Source organism: Lacerta agilis, chromosome 1, assembly GCF_009819535.1.
Source record: "Lacerta agilis isolate rLacAgi1 chromosome 1, rLacAgi1.pri, whole genome shotgun sequence".
Taxonomy (NCBI): domain Eukaryota; kingdom Metazoa; phylum Chordata; class Lepidosauria; order Squamata; family Lacertidae; genus Lacerta; species Lacerta agilis.
In genome coordinates, this window is record NC_046312.1 from 130,179,351 (window position 1) to 130,201,667 (window position 22,317).

Genomic DNA, 22,317 nt, shown 5'->3' on the forward strand with positions numbered 1-22,317 from the left:
CTAAACAAAAACAACAACTTTCTAATTTCTCTCTCTTACATTAAAAATGTGATCAAAACCATAAAAAATAAGACTCTTGGGAAACAGGATTCTCTGCAAGAGAAAAGGGTCTTATGCAAAGTTCTGCTCACATGGAATCACTGAAAACAAGAAAACATGCTCAAAGGATACATACTGGATCCTTAAAAAAACAACAACAATGGATTGTTCATCCCACAGCTTCTTACCTGTGTATGCAGTCAAAGGCTGGCAGTGCCACTCTCCTATACCACGTCCATAACAATAGCACTGATATCTGACACCATGGACGTGCTTCTCCCATGAATCCCCAATCTGGTAAAAGGTCTGGCTTTCGGAATCTTGGCACTGGTCTGAAGGCAGAAAGCCAAGTGGGAAATGTGTGGTTATTTCACAGCAATTTCAAGTGTGGGGTTCTTCAGGCTTACAGATGTGACACTCCTGTCTCCACATTTCCATGTAGCCCTTTGAAATTTCCATATCCCCCCCCCCCCAGCTTGCCTGCGCTCTTCACAAGAAGTGGGGTTTCAAAGTGGGCCCAGCTGGGGCTTCCCCATCTGTTGCAAATAGCATAGCATTGGCATGTCTTTTAGGGGGGGCAACCCATCAGGACCCATTTCTCACTTGAGTCACTGGCCCAGGGTTGGAACCTTATCACCAGCAGGTTCCTGTGCCTGAATAGAATGAATTCCATTCAAAACCTTCCGCCTCAGCTCCTCATGCGCTGCCTGGCACTCTTCCCACGTATTAAGGGAAAGTCACATGACCACGGCCAGATAGAAAGACCACAGCAGAGAACGTTTCAACACAACTATCACACAACTTAAAGGTAAAGGGACCCCTGACTGTTAGGTCCAGTCGCGGACGACTCTGGGGTTGTGGCGCTCATCTCGCGTTACTGGCCGACGGAGCTGGCGTACAGCTTCCGGGTCATGTGGCTAGCATGACTAAGCTGCTTCTGGAGAGCAGAGCAGCGCATGGAAACGCCGTTTACCTTCCCGCCGGAGCGGTACCTATTTATCTACTTGCACTTTGATGTGCTTTCGAACTGCTAGGTTGGCAGGAGCTGGGACTGAGCAATGGGAACTCACCCCGTCGCGGGGATTCGAACCGCTGACTTTCTGATTGGCAAGCCCTAGGCTCAGTGGTTTAGACCACAGTGCCACCCGCGTCCCTTTTATCACACATGGGTGTAGTAAAAACTTACCATTATTAATTCTATCATGCAGACTAGAAACTAAAGCTGAGAGGAAAGGATTTAGTCAATGAGTCTGTGGCTTTCTGATGTAATGTCTGATAGGTAGGACACATGTGCCATAAATAATTGTATAGAAGGGAATCGTTTTGGTGGGAGAAGATTTACTCATATTTCTCTAGGATTCTATGATGAAAATATGAAAACAGCAAAGAGTGCTTTTGGGGTATGTGACAAATACATATCCCATTTGTATCTCCACCAATGGCCAAAATTTGCTTTCTTTTAAACTCAGTTCTGCTTCCACTGATATCATTAAATAGCAAAATTTCAATTTATTTTAGGGGTGTAGAATCATGCCATTTCAATATTTAGATCTTTGTATTTCTTATTCACAGTCACTGTAATTCCAAACTATACTATTAGGAGCAGAGTTTTAAGTGGAAATTAAATTCTGAAATTCCAGAATACTTAAATGAGCCTTAATCATGTTGTTTCACATTTATCTTAGTGCATTGCAGATGGGAGTTTTATTAATAAGTTTTACTAGGTGCTAACCGCAGCATTCCCCCCCCCCCAAAAAGCATGGCAAAGATGGAAACAGCCCATTTTACAGAACTTTCTAACTCACTTTCAAACAAAACTCCCCCCGCCCCAAGGAGCCATTTGCAGCAGCCTCACATTTACTAAGCTGCAGAGTGTGGTTCAGTAAACCTGCACAGATCTATTTTAAATGGAGAAGAACTTAACCACTAGGACCTTATAAATGCTTGCCAGGAAAAACATTAAAGCTCCCCGGGGATTAAATAATCAGCTATCAAACATCCAGGCCTAAACAGGCAAACAAAATTAGGAATATTTTTTTTGGTCAGAAAACAGACATGTGTTCATTCTTAGAAATAGTCTTAGCTATGACCAGGTTCAAGAGTGCTGTTCACAAAATTCAAATCTTCATTAGTCCTAGTAGAGTACAGTAAATATCAGCCAAATAAAACAGGCTTAGCCTCAGGTAAGATAATATTTGCTAGAACTGGCTTTGAAGCTCTTTCGGTTCAAGAGACTAGAAAAACTTCACGGTGAAAGTTTCAAACTGCGTTCCCATATGAGGAAAGGCTATGCTACTGGGGCTTTCTAGTTTGGAGAAAGTTGAGTAAGAGGGTGGATCGGGTCAAAGAGAAACCAAAGTCATCTCAAAACATTCATGGGTGTAGTTAAAAAATTATTCCAATTTGCAACTTTGAAAATTAAATGCTATGGCCCCGATTCATTGGCAAGCAGGGAGATTTGTGTATACGACAGGCTTATAAGCAACCTACGTTTAAATGCTGTGAAGAGGTGGTATATACTAGTTACATTAACAAAGTTTTAGGTAGGCAGTATTTGGTATCAGATTTTTGTAACAGTTTTACAGAGAATGCAGCCTTTAAAAGATGGAGTGATCTGAATTTTAACATCAAACATAGCTTCATTCATTTATTATCATAAAGGCAAAGGTAAAGGGACCCCTGACCATCAGGTCCAGTTGTGTCCGACTCTGGGGTTGCGGCGCTCATCTCGCTTTACAGGCCGAAGGAGCCAGCGTTTGTCCGTAGACAGCTTCCAGGTCATGTGGCCAGCATGACAAAGCCGCTTCTGGTGAACCAGAGCAGCGCACAGAAATGCCGTTTACCTTCCCGCTGGAGCGGTCCCTATTTATCTATTTGCACTTTGACGTGCTTTCAAACTGCTAGGTGGGCAGGAGCTGGGACCGAGCAACGGGAGCTCACCCCATGGCAGGGATTCGAACCGCCGACCTTCTGATCAGCAAGCCCTAGACTGTGGTTTAACCCACAGCGCCACCTGTTATCAAACTGGGGTTTGGCAAAAGCCTAACTGTTCATTAAGTGTTTCTCCCTCCTTCCCCCTCTCTAGCACTCTCGATATCTCAGGAAGTTCAGTTGAGAATGGACTTACCAACAGGATCACATTTCCATCTTCCCCGACCTTGACCAAAGCATGTACAGTTCAACATGTGTCCTTCCTCATGGCGTTTGTGGAAGGTCTGGTTTACATCATAGGTGACCCCATCAACTATACACTGGTCTGTTTTAAGATACAAGTACAATATTTGTGCTATTGATTACTTTGAACAAATACAGGCTACTGAGCTCTCACCTGATTAATGATGCTCTGTTATGAAACAAGTTGCACAAGCTTTTCCAAAGCACAGCAAAGTCACCTACAGAGAATCAACCAATTCTCACATAAACACAGAAAACTACAGGTTCATGCAGTCAGGTTAAAATACCCCTGCTCCACAAGCTTGCATTTTTTCTTGGCACTGAGAAATAAAATCTGGACAATATGCAATTTCTATAAAGGACTCATTCTCTAAAACCCCTTAATCAAGTCTCTGACCACTATCCTGCTATTTCTTCTTACAAGGCTATTAAACACCAGGCAGCAAAGTACTACTACTAAATATAACAAGTATTATATTTGGGACCAACGTGATTTTGCTCCTACTTCTTGCTTCAGTCCTTAGTCTTTGTTAAAAAAAACAACCAAGCAGGCTAAAGAGAAGAAATAGAAACAATTGCAAATGCAGGCTATGGCCTTGCACATACCCAACAGACCTTTGACCATAATATTAAAGAAAAGCTAGTTTTATGGGTGCAAAATAGCTGTATGCAACACTTGTATCACCAGCAACGCTAATCTCCTTCATGCATACTGTTTCATTCGATTGACTGAAACGTTAACAGCTGGCACCCTAATGCAGAGCTGCGAATCTACCATATTTCATCTTTAGAGGAAAGTGATTCAGGCATTATTTTAAACCCTGCCCACCGATGCTGCACAGCTTCCCTGCCCTCAACATCCAGGGAAACAAACTCACAATATCACGGGAGGTCAACTCGTGTGGAAGTCCATGCACAGGATTCCCCCTCAACTCAGGGTGTGGACTGAGGAAGTGGTGCGACAAATGGGCTGCAGCCAGCTCCACGGCCCCTACAGCCCCTTTTTCTCACAGAGCCAGTTGCATGCGAGGGGGCTTCTGTCCACACAAAACACTCTTGTTTGTGTGCATGTGTGTTTTAACATTGGTTCTTTCATGCTATAATTACTCTCAGTATCAGTCTTCTAGGCCTGGGTGATGTATCGATATATGAGGGGCAGACCGCAATAATGGTTTAACTCAGTGAAACCGCCGCCACTCCTGAGTCACTCCAGGGCCCAGTGCGCTGAGGGAGAAACAGCTGCAGCTGGGCGATAGAAGCAGATATACTGCTGAGTAAAACCACCATTGCAGTCTGCCCCTCATGCAGGGGTGCAGCAAGGTACCCGGGGGCAAAAAATCTCCCCCCCCCCAGGCATGGGAAGGTCAGGTGGTACCCGGTGCAGAAAATTTCTTGTCAACCCCCCCATTGATTCCCCCCATCGCAAAAATGGTTTTACGTTATTTCATATTTTCTTACAAAGGAATAACAACAAGTAATAATAATACAAAACTTTTATTTATATCCCGCCCTCCCTGGCCAAAGTTGGGCTCAGGGTGGCTAACATCGGATACATAACATTGGTATAAAATCAAACAATAATTATATTACCTCCTAAAAACATCTCAAAATCAAATTAAAGTCTAATTAGATGGCTTTCCACAGGGTTAGGGTTGGGAACAGTAAGTGCTCCACTGAACTGAATTTTCAGCCTTCATGACATAGGAAAACAGCCAAGTGAACAGCTATTTTGGTGGAGGAGGGTCAAGATATTAACCGATATGCATGAAATTTCATATATAGCTATATAATCCCTAGTATAGTAAGAGAAGACATTCGGAGCAGGCACTTAAAAAAAAAATCAAAGAAAAATTGTTCCTTGTTAATTTGGCATGATGTTTGGGCTGGTGATACACCACAACGTTGAGAACCTAAGATTGCCCAGCCCTGTTCTCAATTTCTTCACAAAGATTTGAGGGGGGATACTGAATTTCATAAAAAGACTGAGAAGCCAATGCAATTCAAACTCTTAAAATGTATTTTGCTTTCCTTCCAACACCAACCCCTCAGGTGTACAGAATAACAGCTGGGTCTCCTAGTGGCAATAAAAATCAGCTTTGATTCTGAATCACCAATTCAGTGGAGAGGACAGTAGTGACACAGCAGGGCGAGCACAACTAGAGATCACTCAAAGCCTACCCACACTTTGGGCAACATTAACACAGGGAACCGGGAAGTTACTGAGCTACATAATGTGCCAAAGAAAAATCCGGAGCCGGCTGTCCCATATAAATTATATTCCATTTCAGCAGCAGCTGGAAGTCTCCTCTCCACCCTGTTTCTTCTAAACAGTAATCCACTGGTGTGAGGCAGATGCAAGATGATGAAATGTCTGCACTCTCGCCTTCTTTTATTTTTCTTTCATGCTGTCTAAGCACTTCTCTATCCATAGACTCAGGAACCTTCAGTAGAATTTCCTACCCAGTTTTCCTGTAGATTAGTGATTCCTCCTCATCCAAGGAAGATATCACTGAAGAAGACAGAGTAGCTCCACACTCGTCCTTCGGCACATCAGTACCAACCCAACTAGTGGTGTCTACATGGTACCAAAAGGGTAGGTACAGGAGATCCTATACTAAAGCACCTGAGATTCTGTTTATTACAAATTAGTTGGCATGCATTTCATCTGCACATGCTTTATTCCATTTCAAAGGGAATGTATTATATTTACTCAGCAATTCTTTTCTTTTTTCAAGGTCAGAAGCCTGAATGCTGGCTTTGGGCACCATCCAGCATTGGACTACAAAGCAGCATTAGAGAAGCCAGAAGATCAGCCCGAGATCTCAAATGGCTTGCGGTGCGTATGGCAAAACAGCGGAGAAATGAGTGCAGGCCCACTGCCACGCCACATTGTGGAGCTGCTGCAATTTACACCATCCCAGCAGACCGGCAAAGGGCCACCAGCGTCACCTAAACTCCCGCCCCTTCACGGTGGAGCCAGTTTGGCACTGCCTTGTGCTGGCCATCGGATTTCCAAGCCCAGCCCCACACTCTCCTGTGGGCAACCGCAAGGAGACAAAAAACGGTCTGTACCAAGCCTCAAATGTGCAAATGGTAAAGAAGGATTGTGTGTGAGATTTTTGCCTCAGAGCAAATGCCAATGTGTCTCTAGAGATTTTCAGGAACTGAAATTTTCCACCAGAGACTACTACACTCCTCATAAGATTTCGCTCCGGAGAGCAAAGAGCTTTGCTGCCCATTATTGCTCATAGCTGCACTGGATGGCCTGAGTTTTGCAGGAATTCCCTCAATTCCCAATGAAGCCAATGGAACAATGCAATCTAGAAATTAATAAAGAATTAAGAGAGCTTTATCATATCTGAAGATGACCTACCCCTTGCACCCACATCATATGACCGCTCTAGATTAATCCTTGTCATACAGACTGCAAATGGCCGTATCAAGTTGAGAATATAAGCAGAAACGGACAAATACCTCTAAGCTGAGAATAAGCAATGCAGGTCCACTCTCCACGCCCATTTCCCATACAAGTGCACCTCATCATATGGCCCATGTCATGCCGTTTGTCCCACTGGTCTCCAACACGGTACATGACTCCATCATTGGTGGTACAGATTTCCTCATGAGCTGTTCAAGGGATAATAAAGAGTGAGGTTTGTTTGTTGGGGCATATGTTTGTGGATGTGATGCTTCATATTAAGCAAAGTACGGTGGCAATCTTCTTTTTTTGAACAATTTCAAACAATTTTGTTAAAATGTTTGAACAATTTTTCATTCTGTCTTACTGATTCCATAGGCTTTTTGATATCAATGTGTTTGCTAAAGTTGTAATGTAAAACTATGTCAGCAATGCATATCAAATGAGATTAATTTATATTGGGTAAAGGTAAAGGTAGAATCATAGAATCAGAGTTGGAAGAGACCACAAGGGCCATCCAGTCCAACCCCCTGCCAAGCAGGAAACACCATCAAAGCATTCCTGACAGATGGCTGTCAAGCCTCCGCTTAAAGACCTCCAAAGAAGGAGACTCCACCACACTCCTTGGCAGCAAATTCCACTGTCGGACAGCTCTTACTGTCAGGAAGTTCTTCCTAATGTTTAGGTGGAATCTTCTTTCTTGTAGTTTGAATCCATTGCTCCGTGCCCGCTTCTCTGGAGCAGCAGAAAACAACCTTTCTCCCTCCTCTATACGACATCCTTTTATATATTTGAACATGGCTATCATATCACCCCTTAACCTTCTCTTCTCCAGGCTAAACATACCCAGCTCCCTAAGCCGTTCCTCATAAGGCATTGTTTCCAGGCCTTTGACCATTTTGACAACTATCCTGTAAAGGGACCCCTGACCATTAGGTTCAGTAATGTCCGACTCTGGGGTTGCGGCGCTCATCTCGCGTTACTGGCCAAGGGAGCTGGCGTACAGCTTCCGGGTCATGTGGCCAGCATGACAAAGCTGCTTCTGGCGAACCAGAGCAGTGCAGTACATTGGGAGGGGGGAGCAATTTGGAATTTGCAGCTACTGCTGAATCTTGCACTCTTATTTTGAATTAAGGAAAACATGCATTCCCACAAGGTTCAAGATTCCAGAATGGAATATTGGCTGAATATGATTGAGGCTAATATTTATAGACAGCTGCTGAGGCTTAATTAGTGATCTCTCATCATCACGTAGACAAAATTCTTTCACAATCCCCAAAGAATTAGAGCGCCAGTCAAACGTCTTAGTGCTGGATTCTCACTAAATAGATGTTCAACATACCTGCCATGGGACAAAATCCAAATTTTTGATCAGCATCATAGTTTGGGGTGGTTCCACACCACTTCATACTGTCTCTCCGCCCCTCAGAAGTGCAATCAGTGTAATTCTGGTTGTTGTAGAGGAAAGGGAAGTGGCACAAGGCACCATTGGAGTTACCACCACGTGTCTGAACCAGGACTGCAAGAAAGAAATAGCCATTTATGGAAGTGGACATTGCAAAGCCTTATCCTGACTTCTTAGCATGACTGCCATTCACAAAGAGCCATCTCTGTAACATCACAATATCCAGGATAGTGGTGTTTTTTTGATATGTCACTTCAGAGTATGCAATTTGCTCTTTAAGAAAGCTTGCTTTGAATTCTAGCTCAGCAGGGCATTCCTTACAGAGTCCTAATCCTACACAAGCTCAAAAAACCTATACAGAGTCATCCTCCACCAAGCACATGCCCCCAATTATTATGTCCAACACTTTATTAGTTACGTGATTAAGCAGTTTTATGTTCTTTCTGAAGAAAAACTAAATAAATTATTAAAATAAATTTGCGTGAAGACTTCATGCATCCTCAGATACAGCCTTTGGTTCCTACACAAGGTTGTTGTGAGGGTGAATGTAATAAACTTGCAAAGCACCTAACCAATACGGTCTACACTCTTGTTAAGATGCAAAAGGAGTCCTCCATCTGTACGTGAACGGTTTTCTCCACCCTCTCAAAAAACGTTCCTGGCAAATGTGAAAACCAAACTCTGCTCTCAAGAGTTGAAGCCAGATAGGACTCCTGCACACCCAAGAATTGTGAGTCCAATACAGCCATCATTTTCATTCCCTGATGCTTCAGAAATGCTAACCATGTTAAGGATTGAATGATTATAGTGATTATAGTTGTTTTTTGTTGTTAATGTTAATTTTCTTTTTTTCTTGATTTTTGTATTTTGGTAACATTTTTGTTATAGTGTGTAGTGTTAGTTTTTCATGTTTCTGTTATATTGTTGAAAATTTAATAAAATTCTATCTTTTAAAAAAAAAACAGAAATGCAGCTGACCCTCAGGCTTTTTTTTTTTTTTAAGGGCCTTATCTATGCTCTAATCTAGAGACTGGGTGGGAAAGATAAAGACACACAGTTGGGAGCACTGGAGAACCAGAGCAATAGATGTGTACTAAGAAACATCTCTCTGCTCTTTTAATTTTCGAATTTTTCAAACTTTACAAAACATCCCCCCAAAAAAACACAAAAACCAAAGCAAAGCACATATCCCTTTGACTTTCCTCCCACCCCTTTGTGGATCCTTATGTTATAATTATCCCCCTGCATCTCCTTTACACTTCCAATTTTTGTTGTTGTTCAGTCGTTCAGTCGTGTCCGACTCTTCGTGACCCCATGGACCAGAGCACGCCAGGCACGCCTATCCTTCACTGCCTCCCGCAGTTTGGCCAAACTCATGTTAGTAGCTTCGAGAACACTGTCCAACCATCTCATCCTTTGTCGTCCCCTTCTCCTTGTGCCCTCCATCTTTCCTAACATCAGGGTCTTTATTCCATATTTCAATTCTTTAGCTACAAGTTTACATCAAACCTGCTAATGAATTTAATTGTTTGCAATAATTTTTCAAATAAACTATACACTTTCCCCATTTATTAAAAGTTAACTCTTCCCTGGTTTTTAATTCTTCCTGGTTTTTAGTTTTGCCATTTTGGCACAGTCTATTAATTTTATATGCCATTGCTCCTTGTATAACATCTCTCTGTTCTTCATCATGTAAAGAAAGGAGAGGGAGAGGGAAGATAGAGGGCTATTTTAAGTTGGAGGCAATGGGAGGTCTTTACCCACTGACTTCACAGAATCACCATAGTGCAGAAGTAGCTTCTAGGGCAGGGCAGGAACAAATTTACTCAAATTCTGGAAAATCAGTGGGATGGTGGGCAGAGTGCTTGAGAGCAGAACCACTCTCTAAGCCTTTAAATAAGACCTTGACTTATATCCCTAATTACAACCCAATGGTTTAAAATAGTCAGCAAGACTAGGCTTGTGTGGTTCTATTTTAATGATTCTTTCCCTTCTTCCATGTGGACCTTTACATGGCAACATTATAATCAATGCCACTCCCAGTTGCTAAAGGAAGCTCCTTCTTTAAAAAGATCAAAGTGGGATAAAATTAGGTGCAGCATGAAAGTAATGCCCCAATTTCTGGCCACACCTGAGAACTTGATTGTATTGAGTCCAGAAGAAGAAGAAGAAGAAGAAGAAGAAGAAGAAGAAGAAGAAGAAGAAGAAGAAGAAGAAAGAAAGAAAGAAAGAAAGAAGAAGAGTTTGGATTTGATATCCCGCTTTATCACTACCCGAAGGAGTCTCAAAGCGGCTCACATTCTCCTTTCCCTTCCTCCCCCACAGCAAACACTCTGTGAGGTGAGTGGGGCTGAGAGACTTCAGAGAGAAGTGTGACTAGCCCAAGGTCACCCAGCAGCTGCATGTGGAGGAGCGGAGACGCGAACCCGGTTCCCCAGATTACGAGTCTACCGCTCTTAACCACTACACCACACTGGCTCAGTATGTTGTTGTTAGCAGCTGCTGCTACTTTTGGAAATGAACGCGAATAACAAACATTAAATAAACAAAGGAATGAAACTCAGAAATGTTGGGGCAGCAGCACTTATCTGACCTCTGGTTGGTTGTATTGCTGCTGCTTGCTGAGATGGAGGTCGAGGAGGAAGACCCAACCGAACTGGTGGAAGCACTGGACTGGTTTCGCTGGTGCACCATGCCAGTCCTGCCTGCAACCTCACTCCTCTCCCTCCCAGTAAGCAGCTGACCACTGGGGTCCTCTCAGTGTTGCATGCCACCAGCTATTGCAGTTCTTGTTACCAGAAAGCATCACCTGGGCTCAAAGGCTTCCAGGGTTTTTTATTGCAACTAAAAGAGCTAGGAATATACAGCGGTGCCTCACAAAACGAAATTAATTTGTTCCGCGAGTGCCGCCGTATAGCGGAAATTTCGTATTGCGAAGCACGGTCGGAGGAAGCGCGGCTTTACGAGGGAAAAAACCCGCAAAACCTTTTCGTTTTGCGAGTCGCGGCCATAGGGAAATTCGTCTTGCGAGTAACCCTTTCATTAGCGAATGCCTTTCGTCTAGCGAGTTTTTCGTCTAGCGAGGCATTCGTCTAGTGAGGTACCACTGTACTCATTTGAAGTAAGAAGGCAGATTATTAGCGATCCAAAGTAATTATTAGATTATGTACCGGAGAACACATTTTACACGGATCATGACGTTTACAAACCTTGATTTTGATTAACAATGCAATCACATCAATTCTCCCTTTTTGTGATCCTTTAACCAGTGTGCTTAATTATTTATTTTATTTATTTATTTAGGTATTATATTCCTTTCCTGCCTTTCCTCCAGGGAGCTGAGCTTAAAGTGATGAATATGGGTCTTTTCCCTGCTTCCCGCCCCTGCATCTTATTCTTACAACCCTGCAAGGTCGTGAGCTGACAATGTTTCAAGGTCATTCAGAGAGCTTCATGTTCAAGTGCACCTTTGAACTTTCGTGTCACCAGTGCTACTAGTGAAATACTCTATAAAACACTTGTGCACCTTGGTAGCCTGTAACAGGGGACTGAAAACTATAGCAAATTACACCGCCTCGGCTGCATTAACAAAGAGTGGAAATAAAAAGTGGAAGAAAGACACATTGTGAAGAAAGACACATTAGCAAACAAGATCAGTTAACCAGTTAAAACTAGGGAGAAATTCAGATAAGGAGACTCCAGCAGGCATCCTTTATCTGAAGCCCTTTATTTAAACCAATTGTTTAAAAGCATCGGCATCATTTGGACAGGCAGCTTCTGCCTTGATATTATAAAGCCAGTTGCTCCATTCCCTGCTGCACTATTTCGCTTCACAGGCAGATCCCTGCTGTAATGCAAATCTCCCTCCCCATCTCAGAGGCAAAATGCTTTGGGGGTGGGTGGGGGGGACACACTGGTTCTGTTTGCTGCTATATATGGCAACCTGGCTGCGGATTCAGGATCTAAGGAGTGACATCATGAGGCTTCTTTCCCCTCAAGCCTAATATGGACATAGGTCTTACTGGAATTTGGAAAAAAAAGAAGCCAGTCAGACAAATACAGAGAAAGTTCTCTGTTCCGACTATCAGCTTCACTTCTAAACGATCTCCTTCCCCCACAACACAAGGAGGTGCAAACTACATTCGTAGGGGCTGGGGAATTCTTTGGGAGGGGAGGGTTGTTGCTGTTGGTCTTTGATATCTTTATTTTTTTAATTTGTTGTGATTTATGTGGAATTTGTTCGGCTTGGTTTTGTATTTGTTAATGTTTCATTTATCGTTTATAATTACATTTTATGTTGTAGTTATGTATTTTTATGCTGTAAGCTGCCCTGAGCATGGTATGAACTGTGAAAAGGCAGCATATAGATAAAACTACGTACGTATGTAGCTGCACATGCACATATATTCTAACTTCACATACTTCTCCTTGTGCGTTTCCAAGAACCAGCTGATGAGACACAGGGCAGAAGCACATGAGTGAAACCAGAGAGTAATTTCCAAGCATTCCTTAGCCAATCATTCCTATGAAGAATTCTCCAACCCAATCTCTGGAAGTGCAGTTTTCCCAAGAAGAAACCAGTTGTGAACTTGAGTGGCGGATTCATTTATTTAGATTTACATCCTATTCAGACTATGGTCCGAGTGCCAGTAAACTGGTGTGTCATGCTACTGTTAATTCCAGCCTTACAAAATGGAAACGTTCAGAATAAATACGGTAACCTGCCTGTGGCTATTTGGTAAGGACAAGAGATTTGAAACTAGGTTTCTGGTGTAGAAAAATATTTTCTCTACTGCACTGAACTGGCTCTATTATGATTCAAATCCTACTCCTCATCCTGCTCTACCAACACCCATCAGACTTTTATATTCTGCATTTCTTGCAGCTGCGTCTTCCTCTATCCTCACAAGTCACATTAGGGAAAAAAAGAGTCAGTTACTGAATTCAGTGGAGCAATGGCAAATTTCAGTTAATGGGTCTGTGCCTCCGTGGACAGTGCCACCCTCCCGAAACACTATTTCTCCCAAGTATGCATTCCTTTTAGAGAATTTTACCATTTTGTTCTGTGCAGAAAGAGTATTTCTTGTCCTGATCAAAGTCGGAGGTTGTGCTGCACCACAGAGTCCCATCAGTTCGGCCTTCAGAAGTGCAGGAGTAGAAAGTCCTCCCATTATAGGTGAAGGGTAAGACACAAGGTTCCCCATTGGCATTGCCACCGTAGGTTTGGGTCACAGCTTTAGAAACAAAACTTTGCATCATTATCCTATCATCTAATCACAAATACAATACAATGTCTTCCTTAATAGCGAGCTTTCCACCCTTTTTCCTACAGCTTGAAGCTATCATAACTTACTCTACAGCACGAGCCAACTGTTGTATTCAATGCTCTTGCATTCTCCTCTTTCTCTGAGGAGAGATATTGAATGGGGAGACTTGCAAAAGATATCTCAGCTTCTCCAGAGTCATAGAATAATAAAGTTGGAAGAGACCCCAAGGGCTATCCAGTCCAACCCCCTGCCAAGCAGGAAACACCATCAAAGCATTCCTGACAGATGACTGTCAAGCCTCTGCTTAAAGACCTCCAAAGAAGGAGACTCCACCACACTCCTTGGCAGCAAATTCCACTGTTGAACAGCTCTCACTGTCAGGAAGTTCTTCCTAATGATTAGGTGGAATCTTCTTTCTTGTAGTTTGAATCCATTGCCCCGTGTCCACTTCTCTGGAGCAGCAGAAAACAACCTTTCTCCCTCCTCTAGATGACATCCTTTTATACATTTGAACATGGCTATCATATCACCCCTCAACCTTCTCTTCTCCAGGCTAAACATACCCAGCTCCCTAAGCCGTTCCTCATAAGGCATCGTTTCCAGGCCTTTGACCATTTTGGTTGCCCTCCTCTGGACACGTTCCAGCTTGTCAGTATCCTTCTTGAACTGTGGTGCCCAGAACTGGACACAGTATTCCAGGTGAGGTCTGACCAGAGCGGAATACAGTGGTACTCTTACTTCCCTTGATCTAGATGCTATACTCCTATTGATGCAGCCCAGAAATGTTACATAGTGACATATATGGTGACTCAGGCATAGTAGTCAGAGGATATCAAAGAAATAGGCAGGGCTCCTCAGTAGCATTACATGATCCAGTTGAGTCCTCCTGCTGTCGGTAGCAGTGAAACAGCTATGGATTGATCCATTCTCCTAAGGTGCACCAATCTTTAAAACACCTACCTCAATCAAACCTAGCCCCTACAATTAGTCTCAAGTATCCCTAAGTGATCATCTTTTATGTATCAATGGGCATTCAAAATGCCTCGTACCTGTTTCCTGGCAGCTGACTCCATTGCCCTGACAAGTACACAGCATATGCTGGCTCCCCTGTGTCTTCAGCCATTGCATTCCCCAAGAGTACACCATGCCGTTGTCAGTCATGCAGTGCCCATATGGAGTAGGCTGGGACTGAGGTTGGTAGAGCGCCGTTTGCACATCTGTGAGGGTAGCAGACGCAGTTCCTTCAGAGGAAAGTGGGAGAGCAATTAAACCCCGCAGTTCACATCGCATAAAGCCAGGGCTGTCACTTGATTAAATCATCTTTGCCAGTTAATTATCTCCTTTGAGTCACTTAATCAACCAATTAAAGTTTCATTAAATCTGCAAGATTTGAAATGAGGAAATAAAAGTCATTAACTGTTCAGCCTATTTTGTTCTCAGAACATGTTAAAGAAAAAGTAAAGCCTTCTCTCCAGCATGTGGTATTCAGAGGCACCTGATTTCAGAGGAACAGACCAAGGGTTCTTATCATCTATGTATTTTGGGAAATGGTTAGCTCATTTGTTCAGTGTGTTCAAATGCCTCCCCAGATATACTGCCATGAGGGTTCTCACTTTTCATCAATGCTGGCACCCCGGCTGCTGTTCTGAATCAATATGACAGTCCAAAATGTGACTTTGGCACGATGAGTTCAAAATGTGTCAGTTTGGAGACCACTGAAAATATTGTTGCCCAGTTTGGTGGTACAGTTCCCATCTGTGCAAGTCTGGATGCCTCTTGAGACATCATTGCCAAACTTGGCACAAGGGTTTCCAAGGAGAAGGAGGTGGTCTTCATCTACGTTTGCAGGCCGGGTGCCATTTTTTAATCAAGATGGTGGACCAAATGAACCCAAATTAATCATTAGCTCTTCTGCCCCCCAAAATTATTCAGGGCAAGGTCACGTGGTCAGAGTCCTGGGTTGGTGTGTGGGTGTATGTGTGTGCACACAGCCCAAACTCTCACAAATTGTACTATCAATTTAAAAATCATCATATGTTTGGGTTTCTTTGAATACCCGGGCAGCTCCAGGAACTCCCTGCTAATAGTTTATATATAGCGTAACAGAGGACAGTCATGGCTTTGTAATCTTCCAGCCTCCATCCCCTCTCCTGCTACACACAGCCTGCAATTATTAAGAGCTACTGCTCCTCCCTTCCATACACAGCCCCAGCTTAACCGACTTCTTCCCATAAGTAAAGGTAAAAGGTAAAGGACCCCTGGACAGTTAAGTCCAGTCAAAGGCAACTATGGGGTGTGGCACTCATCTTGCTTTCAGGCCGAGGAAGCCGACGTTTGTCCACAGACAGCTTTCCAGGTCATGTGGCCAGCAGGACTAAACCATCTCTGGCGCAACAGAACACCATGATGAAAGCCGGAGCACACGGAAACGCCATTTACCTTTCCGTCACAGTGGTACCTATTTATCTACTTGCACTGGCATGGTTTTGAACTGCTAGGTTGTCAGAAGCTGGGAGAGAACAACAGAAGCTCACTCCATCACAGAGATTTGAACTGCCGACCTTCCGATCGGCAAGCCCAAGGACTCTTTTGTGAGAGGCTGAGGAAGGCATAGGAAGGAGGCAGGAACAACAAGCAAATCAGTTACAGCATCAATGTGATGCATTTAGATTTCATGATCACATCAGGTTGATCACCTACCTATGCCTGTGGTTTGGAGAGATGAATGCCTCTCGCACTTCCATTCCCCTCTGCCATTCCCTGTGCAGATGCACTGAAGCAGATTCCCTCTGTTGTCTTTCTTACTCCAGGTATCTCCAATTCTGTAAGATGTTCTGGTGTCCTGATCATTGCACCTGTCTGTAAAGGAAAGGAAAACACAGAATGAGGAAATGAAGCCCTTGCCATTCCAGCAGGATTAAAACGGAGAGATGAGTCAGTTGCCCAGTGACAGATATGGAATTTTTATCAGAGCCCATACGAGCAACTTCAGCAGCCTGCTGCAATTTGGACAATGATGAGAGGATAAATCCTGCCATCCAGATATACAGGCAACAATCCTAGTAATGGCAAACATATGTATGAGACTATTAAAAATATACCTTAGGGCCAAAGAGGGGCATACTCTGCCACTGGTCATGTACAAAGAGCCACTGGAAGACATACCTCCTGTCTCCTAGGAAGCAAGTCACGGCAAGGAAGAGACAAACTGACCCATCCATTGGTCAGTGAATAAATATTTCATTCCAATGCTTGCCTTCCTCTACTCTCCCTCCCACCACATGCTGATAGCTTCAAGTCTTTCTCCTGCACACATTACCACACTCACCGCACCTCTCTGTGCAAGCATGAGGAAATTCCTGCCCACTGTGCCTGACAGCTGAAACCCACTCTTGAGAAATATAGGGTCATGGGGTGGGCACCCTCTGGAGATACTGGGGCTGAGCAGAAGAAAACCTCTGAATCACTCCAAATGGTTTCTCAGCTGTTGCACTTTGGCCACAAAAACCAACATGTGGGAAATACTTGAGAAAACCATGAGATCAGATTGACAGAATACCATGGCCTGGCAAGGAAACTGGTCTGTGGTTTTATACACCAAGTTCATGTGTGTGAATGGAATCCTGGGAAAGCAGTTTTCAAAACATTCAGAGCTGGGAAACAAGGAAACTTCTGTGGGAATAAAACGTGGTGGTTTGTTCTAAGAGGCTTGCTCATTTACAAGGGGATCTCCATCCTTGGGTGGCCAGCAGCTGTATGCTTCATAAAAAGGCCAGAAAAGCTTCAATAAAACTGTAAACTTTCTAACAGTGCATTCCATCAGAGGTATGTTATAATGAGCTCAGTGGGGTTCACTCCTCAGGACTGGTTCCTGAATTTGGAGGATCCCCTAAAGTACAACAGTGTAGCAAAATGAGAACAGAGGCTGTGTTATTGTGGAGCAACTCCGTAACAACATACAGAAAAGGCTTAAGTCCACAGATATGGTTATCAACATAGACCAGGAATCAAAATGGCAATCCATCCATATAAACAAACCCAATGCCGCCTGCAAGCAGCTCTCTCACATGCCGCATAAGGACGGGGTCCATTTTCCAGCCTGCAGGAGACATTCCCTCATCAGCAAACTTTCTGGGGACTACATGGCAGGGGTGGGCTGGCCAGAGGCAAAAATGGACAGTGCAACGGATGTGACCCTTAGTTTTGTACAACAAGCTACATGCCAACCACACAAAGTCAGGCATTTCTACAACTCCTCTACAATCGCTCAGCTTCTCAACCTCCATCCAAGAAATCAAGAGCCATTATCACAGTTAAAGCCAGGCAAAAAAGTAGTCAAAAGGCAGCATGGAGCTGGGCCAGTGAGGTACGTGGTCTGGTGGTCTGGGGAAGTCTGGCCTCTGAGCCAGAGGTTGCTCTTCCCTGCCCAAGAATTCGCTGCCTACGAGGAACAGCCACTGCCTACTCCGTAGGGCTATTGAGATAATCTATGGGGCAACACTGTAAAACCTGCGATTATTAGCAAAGATGTATCTACCATTTGTATTGAATCCATTGTTTTCATTTTAGATTTGTAGAAGATGCTTCATTAACTTTCAGAAAGATACTGAAACTTCCTGTTCTCTCCCACAGTGAACTGTAGGAGAGAAATCACGATAGACAAATCATGTCATGAAACAAATTATATCCGTGTCAAATAATTGGATCATGTCTTTTTATTGCTACTTGCAAACATTATGCCTCCCGGTCTTCCCCATTTGGTAATGCATATGTATTTTCACCACAAGTCAGACAGCAATTACAAATGAAAGGTTGTCTTCTAGGGCTCTAAAGTTTAATCTCGTATGAACCTAAAAACACAAGACGGCTCCTGAAGGACCAGGCCAATGGCCCATCTAGTCCAGCACCCTGTTCTCACAGTGGATAACCAGATGCCTGAGGGGAACCCACAAGCAGGACCCGAGGAGAAGAGCCCTCTTTCCGGCAACTGGTATTCAGAAGTATTATTGCCATGGAGGCAGAGCAAACCAACTTTAAGGGTCTGGGCACTATAATCATATTGTTTATGTTAGTAAAAAGCCACGACTTTGCCTCACCAATTAAAAACTAAAGAAAGAGATCTCAAAACCTACCAGACAAAAGGTTTATGAGACCAGATGTTTCCAAAGTCAGATTATATGGGTTTTATATTCAGTCAGTGATATCGCTTTTAAGTGGCTTATAGAAAGAAAGAAAGAAAGAAAGAAAGAAAGAAAGAAAGAAAGAAAGAAAGAAGGAAGGAAGGAAGGAAGGAAGGAAGGAAAGAAAAATATGGACGCTTTTCTTGTAAACATTTCACTGGTTCAAACTCCAGAATAAAAATGCTTCCTATGTACGCCAATGACTCCATCACATGTATGTGGAATTTCCCCACCCCCACCCCCCACCTCACAGTAACTGCTCCATTTCAGAGCTGTTAATACAGAGGACTGCATATCTACAATGCTGAGTAGCAAGCAGTTCACTGTTTTGGTTATCTTTCAAATTCCAGTCCTAATCACAATGTGTCCTCAGATAAGTTAACTGCATGGAAGGAAATGCACCCATTCCCTCAGTCCTCAGCCTATCCCACACTGTTCAGGAGGCCACCTCACCACCACCACTTGGAACATGTATTGGGGAAGGGGGTCACCGGTGGCTGGTGCAGAGAAAGGGCCAGGAAACTTTCCTTCAATGAACTTCCTCACTCTAAATTATTCTAGGCTCCAAGGCAGTGCCTTCCTAGTAAAACCACAATCTCCAACCAATGGTTTCCTGTAGATGCTTTTAAGTTTGTGGCAAAAATAATTGATGCAGCACTAAATTATCTGTCAGTAATTCTGAGGGTATCTGGGAAACAGCATTAGGAAAACACTCTAGCTGCTTCTGAAGTTCCCAAGTTCCAGTTTCTCTAAAAGAGGAAAGGACTGGTTACAGCTCTCCTGATCAAATGCAGCCCTTTTGCAATATTCCTAGAATGGGAAAACCTTTCCCAGCATGAAGTGCAAGACCAAAGTGCAAGCAGTAAAATTACCCTGAGGAGAATTACAGCGTGAATGAAAGATATTACATCAAAAGATAAAGCGTGATTAGTGCTTCTTATGTACACTTAAGAGCGACAGGACACAGCAGTCCACATGGTAAACACGCACAAGATTGCGCTGGTGTAGCACAATCCTACTCACATTTACTTAGAAGCAAGCCCCAGTATGTTCAATATGGCTTACTCCCAAGTAAGTGTGTGCTTAGTCTTGGAGCCTGTGCATTCCACTTAATACTTTACAGCAGGTGTGGAGGACCTCCACATCTTTGCCGCCCCCCCAATACTGCTGGACTACAACTCCCATCTTCCCTATTGGCCATCGTTCTGCCTTGAGGTGGGAGCTGGACTTTCACAAAATTCATACTGGCGCATGACCATCATTCTGCCTTGAGGCGATACTTACTTCTGGAAGTGCAGGTAATGCGTCCGCTGCCTTCTCCTAAGCAAGTACAATCCACCATCATCCATCCCTGATAGGGCTTCTCCCAGATCTCTCCAACAACATAGGAAGTCCCAGCAGAATTATCGTAGCACCGCTCAGCTACAGAAAAATATTTGCGAAAGATACTTTGGTTATTAAAGTTCTTCAGTCAAAAGATGAAAAAAGATTTCTTAATTGAGGAGGGGAAGGAGAAACTGCTTCCATTATCTCCTTCCAAACTGCACTAATAGGTAAAGTGAAAAAACAGCATGTGGGTATCTAGAAAATATGTCAAACATGAGGCCCGGTTCTCACTACGGTGTTCACCTTTCAACTTCAGACTTGGAATCACATGAATGAATCCTTTTCCATACAAAGAAAAAGTAATGCTCTGAAGTAGCTTGAATGCTATATTCATTTTCTATGTGGCAGGAATTGTTTTGTATTCGAGAGCATTCAATCATGACTCTCCCCAGATTCAGGAGTGAGAAATAGGCCCAAATGCCATACCAGCTACATTAAGCGATTTCCATCTATAACAGCCTAAGGATGTTAGAACATACTCCAAGCAATAAGAGAGGGAGGAGAAATAGATAGGTGTGTGTACACACATACACACACATTTATCTTTGAAAGTATCCTGTCAAAGAATCAAGAGGCCAACATCTACCTCAAACCAAAAAAAAGTGAGCTTTTTTTACTGAATCTGAAGCACCTGCAGATGCTTCAGATTTGATACCTCAGGAACAAACATAAACCAATACATACCAACTGGTTTGCAAGTCCATTCGCCCTTCCCGTTGCCAAGACACACGCACTCCAACATGTAGCCACCTGTCTCATGAGGCCTTCTCCAGGTATCCCCAATCTTGTAAGACTGACCTCCTTCATGACAGCGATCTGTAAAAATTGCACATAGAATTAGTCAGAACTCCTTTATACCAAGACACTCCATCCAGTCCAGCATTGTCTACTCTGCCTAGTGGCAACTCTCCAAGGTTTCAGGCCATTATGGTTTCCAACCTTGCTACCCAAGTCCTTTCTAACTAGTCCTGCATGCAGAGCACATGCAGGGGCAGAGGAAGGGGGTGCGGTGGGGGTGGGCGGCTCTGGTTGTCTTCGCTGAGGGGGGTGACATTTGGCAAGCCGCCCGCCCGCCTGCAACTCCCAAGCCTACCCTGAGCCATTGGGGGAAGGGGGGAGCTGCGCCGCTTTGCCGGTGGCATTCCCCCCTTGGGGAGGCTTGGGAGTCGCGGGCAGGCGGTGTGCTGAATGTCCGCCATCAGCGGCTCGCTCCACTCCCCGGATGCAGGGCACACGCGCCACTCCATGCACCCAAGCGGCTATCCCAGGCCTGGGAGGGCACCCTCCACACCGCCCCCCCCCCTTGGGAGCGCGTCCACCCTGGTCAGCATGGGCATATGCTCCACCGCTGAGCACATGCCCTACCATTGAAATATGGCTCCTTCCCATAGATGAGCAGCAGCATCAATGACTCCATAGAATCCTGCCTCCAATTCAGTTGCCCTGCAGACCAGGGTGAGGGGTTCTATAAAGCAGCCATTTTCCTCAACAGTCCTACCAAAAAGGTCCCTTCTTAGAGCAACAGTCTTGAGCTCTTTTCCAAAATGGACAACAGAAATAAACATCACTTAAGTTGAAGAAATGTCTAATGACCACAACTTGGCAAATTCCTGTAATATCAAAAACGTCCTATGTTCCAATCTGGAAAACCTTACATTTGTAGCAGAGATTGCTGTGTTGCCAATTAACACTGCAGGTTCTTTAAAGGATTTTTGGTAGACAATAGGAAGGGGAAATATATTTTCTTAAAAATCTGAACAGAATATGAAAACCTCCTTAAACAGCAATAACAAAAAAACCCCTCAAACAGTAAACCTTCTTAAACAGCAATAAAAAGCCCTCTTACACTGAGAAATAATGCCAAAGAAACTATTCCCCCATAGGTCTTCCCCCACATTCAACACCAAATTCAACCGTATGAAGCCTTAGCAGTGTTTGATCCATCATCCTCTCAGATTACGTTGTCCTGCACCATTTGGGGCTCCTAATCTGGGCAATCCAGCCCCAGCTGGGTCACCCTCTAGGGCAGGAGTGCTCCTGCGAGGACTCACAGGAAAGGGTTGACAGCACAAGGCCAAACCTATACCTCCTCGATCTTCTTGCACATTTTCCACTACAGATAACATCTCTGCTCTTGGTTTTTTTATGTGTGTTCCTTTACAGTGAAATTTACGGTTCAAATTCTTTGCACCAAATGGAAATGAAAGCTAATCATTTGATAGAAAGAATGCCTATAAGTATCCACTAAAAAGAAATAATTGACTCAAGAAATATTTTCTTTTATGCATATCAACAAATAAAAACACTTATTCATAAAGTTTGCATGTTATAAAGGCAAGTTGCTTCTCTTTACATAGTAGTTATAATCATGAATAACAGTCCTTATTCTGATATTGGGGTAGACCTTGTGGCTTCTCGATAGCATTCACATGCTAAGTTCCTGAATGA

The 22,317-nt window shown here is 43.7% G+C and overlaps 1 protein-coding gene across 8 annotated transcripts in view; it reads right to left on the reverse strand.

The window, feature by feature from the left end:
- FN1 (fibronectin 1) overlaps positions 1–22,317 on the reverse strand; it is an 83,235-nt gene that overhangs the window by 55,600 nt on the left and 5,318 nt on the right. For all 8 annotated transcript variants that reach the window (XM_033171091.1, XM_033171081.1, XM_033171073.1 and 5 more), the window contains exons 5-13: positions 20,554–20,685; positions 19,768–19,905; positions 16,004–16,162; positions 14,353–14,544; positions 13,091–13,270; positions 7,974–8,150; positions 6,688–6,840; positions 3,167–3,295; positions 228–371 (exon numbers count right to left, since the gene is read on the reverse strand). In XM_033171091.1, the coding sequence (XP_033026982.1) occupies positions 228–371; positions 3,167–3,295; positions 6,688–6,840; positions 7,974–8,150; positions 13,091–13,270; positions 14,353–14,544; positions 16,004–16,162; positions 19,768–19,905; positions 20,554–20,685 (1,404 nt within the window). The remainder of the gene's footprint in view (positions 1–227; positions 372–3,166; positions 3,296–6,687; positions 6,841–7,973; positions 8,151–13,090; positions 13,271–14,352; positions 14,545–16,003; positions 16,163–19,767; positions 19,906–20,553; positions 20,686–22,317) is intronic.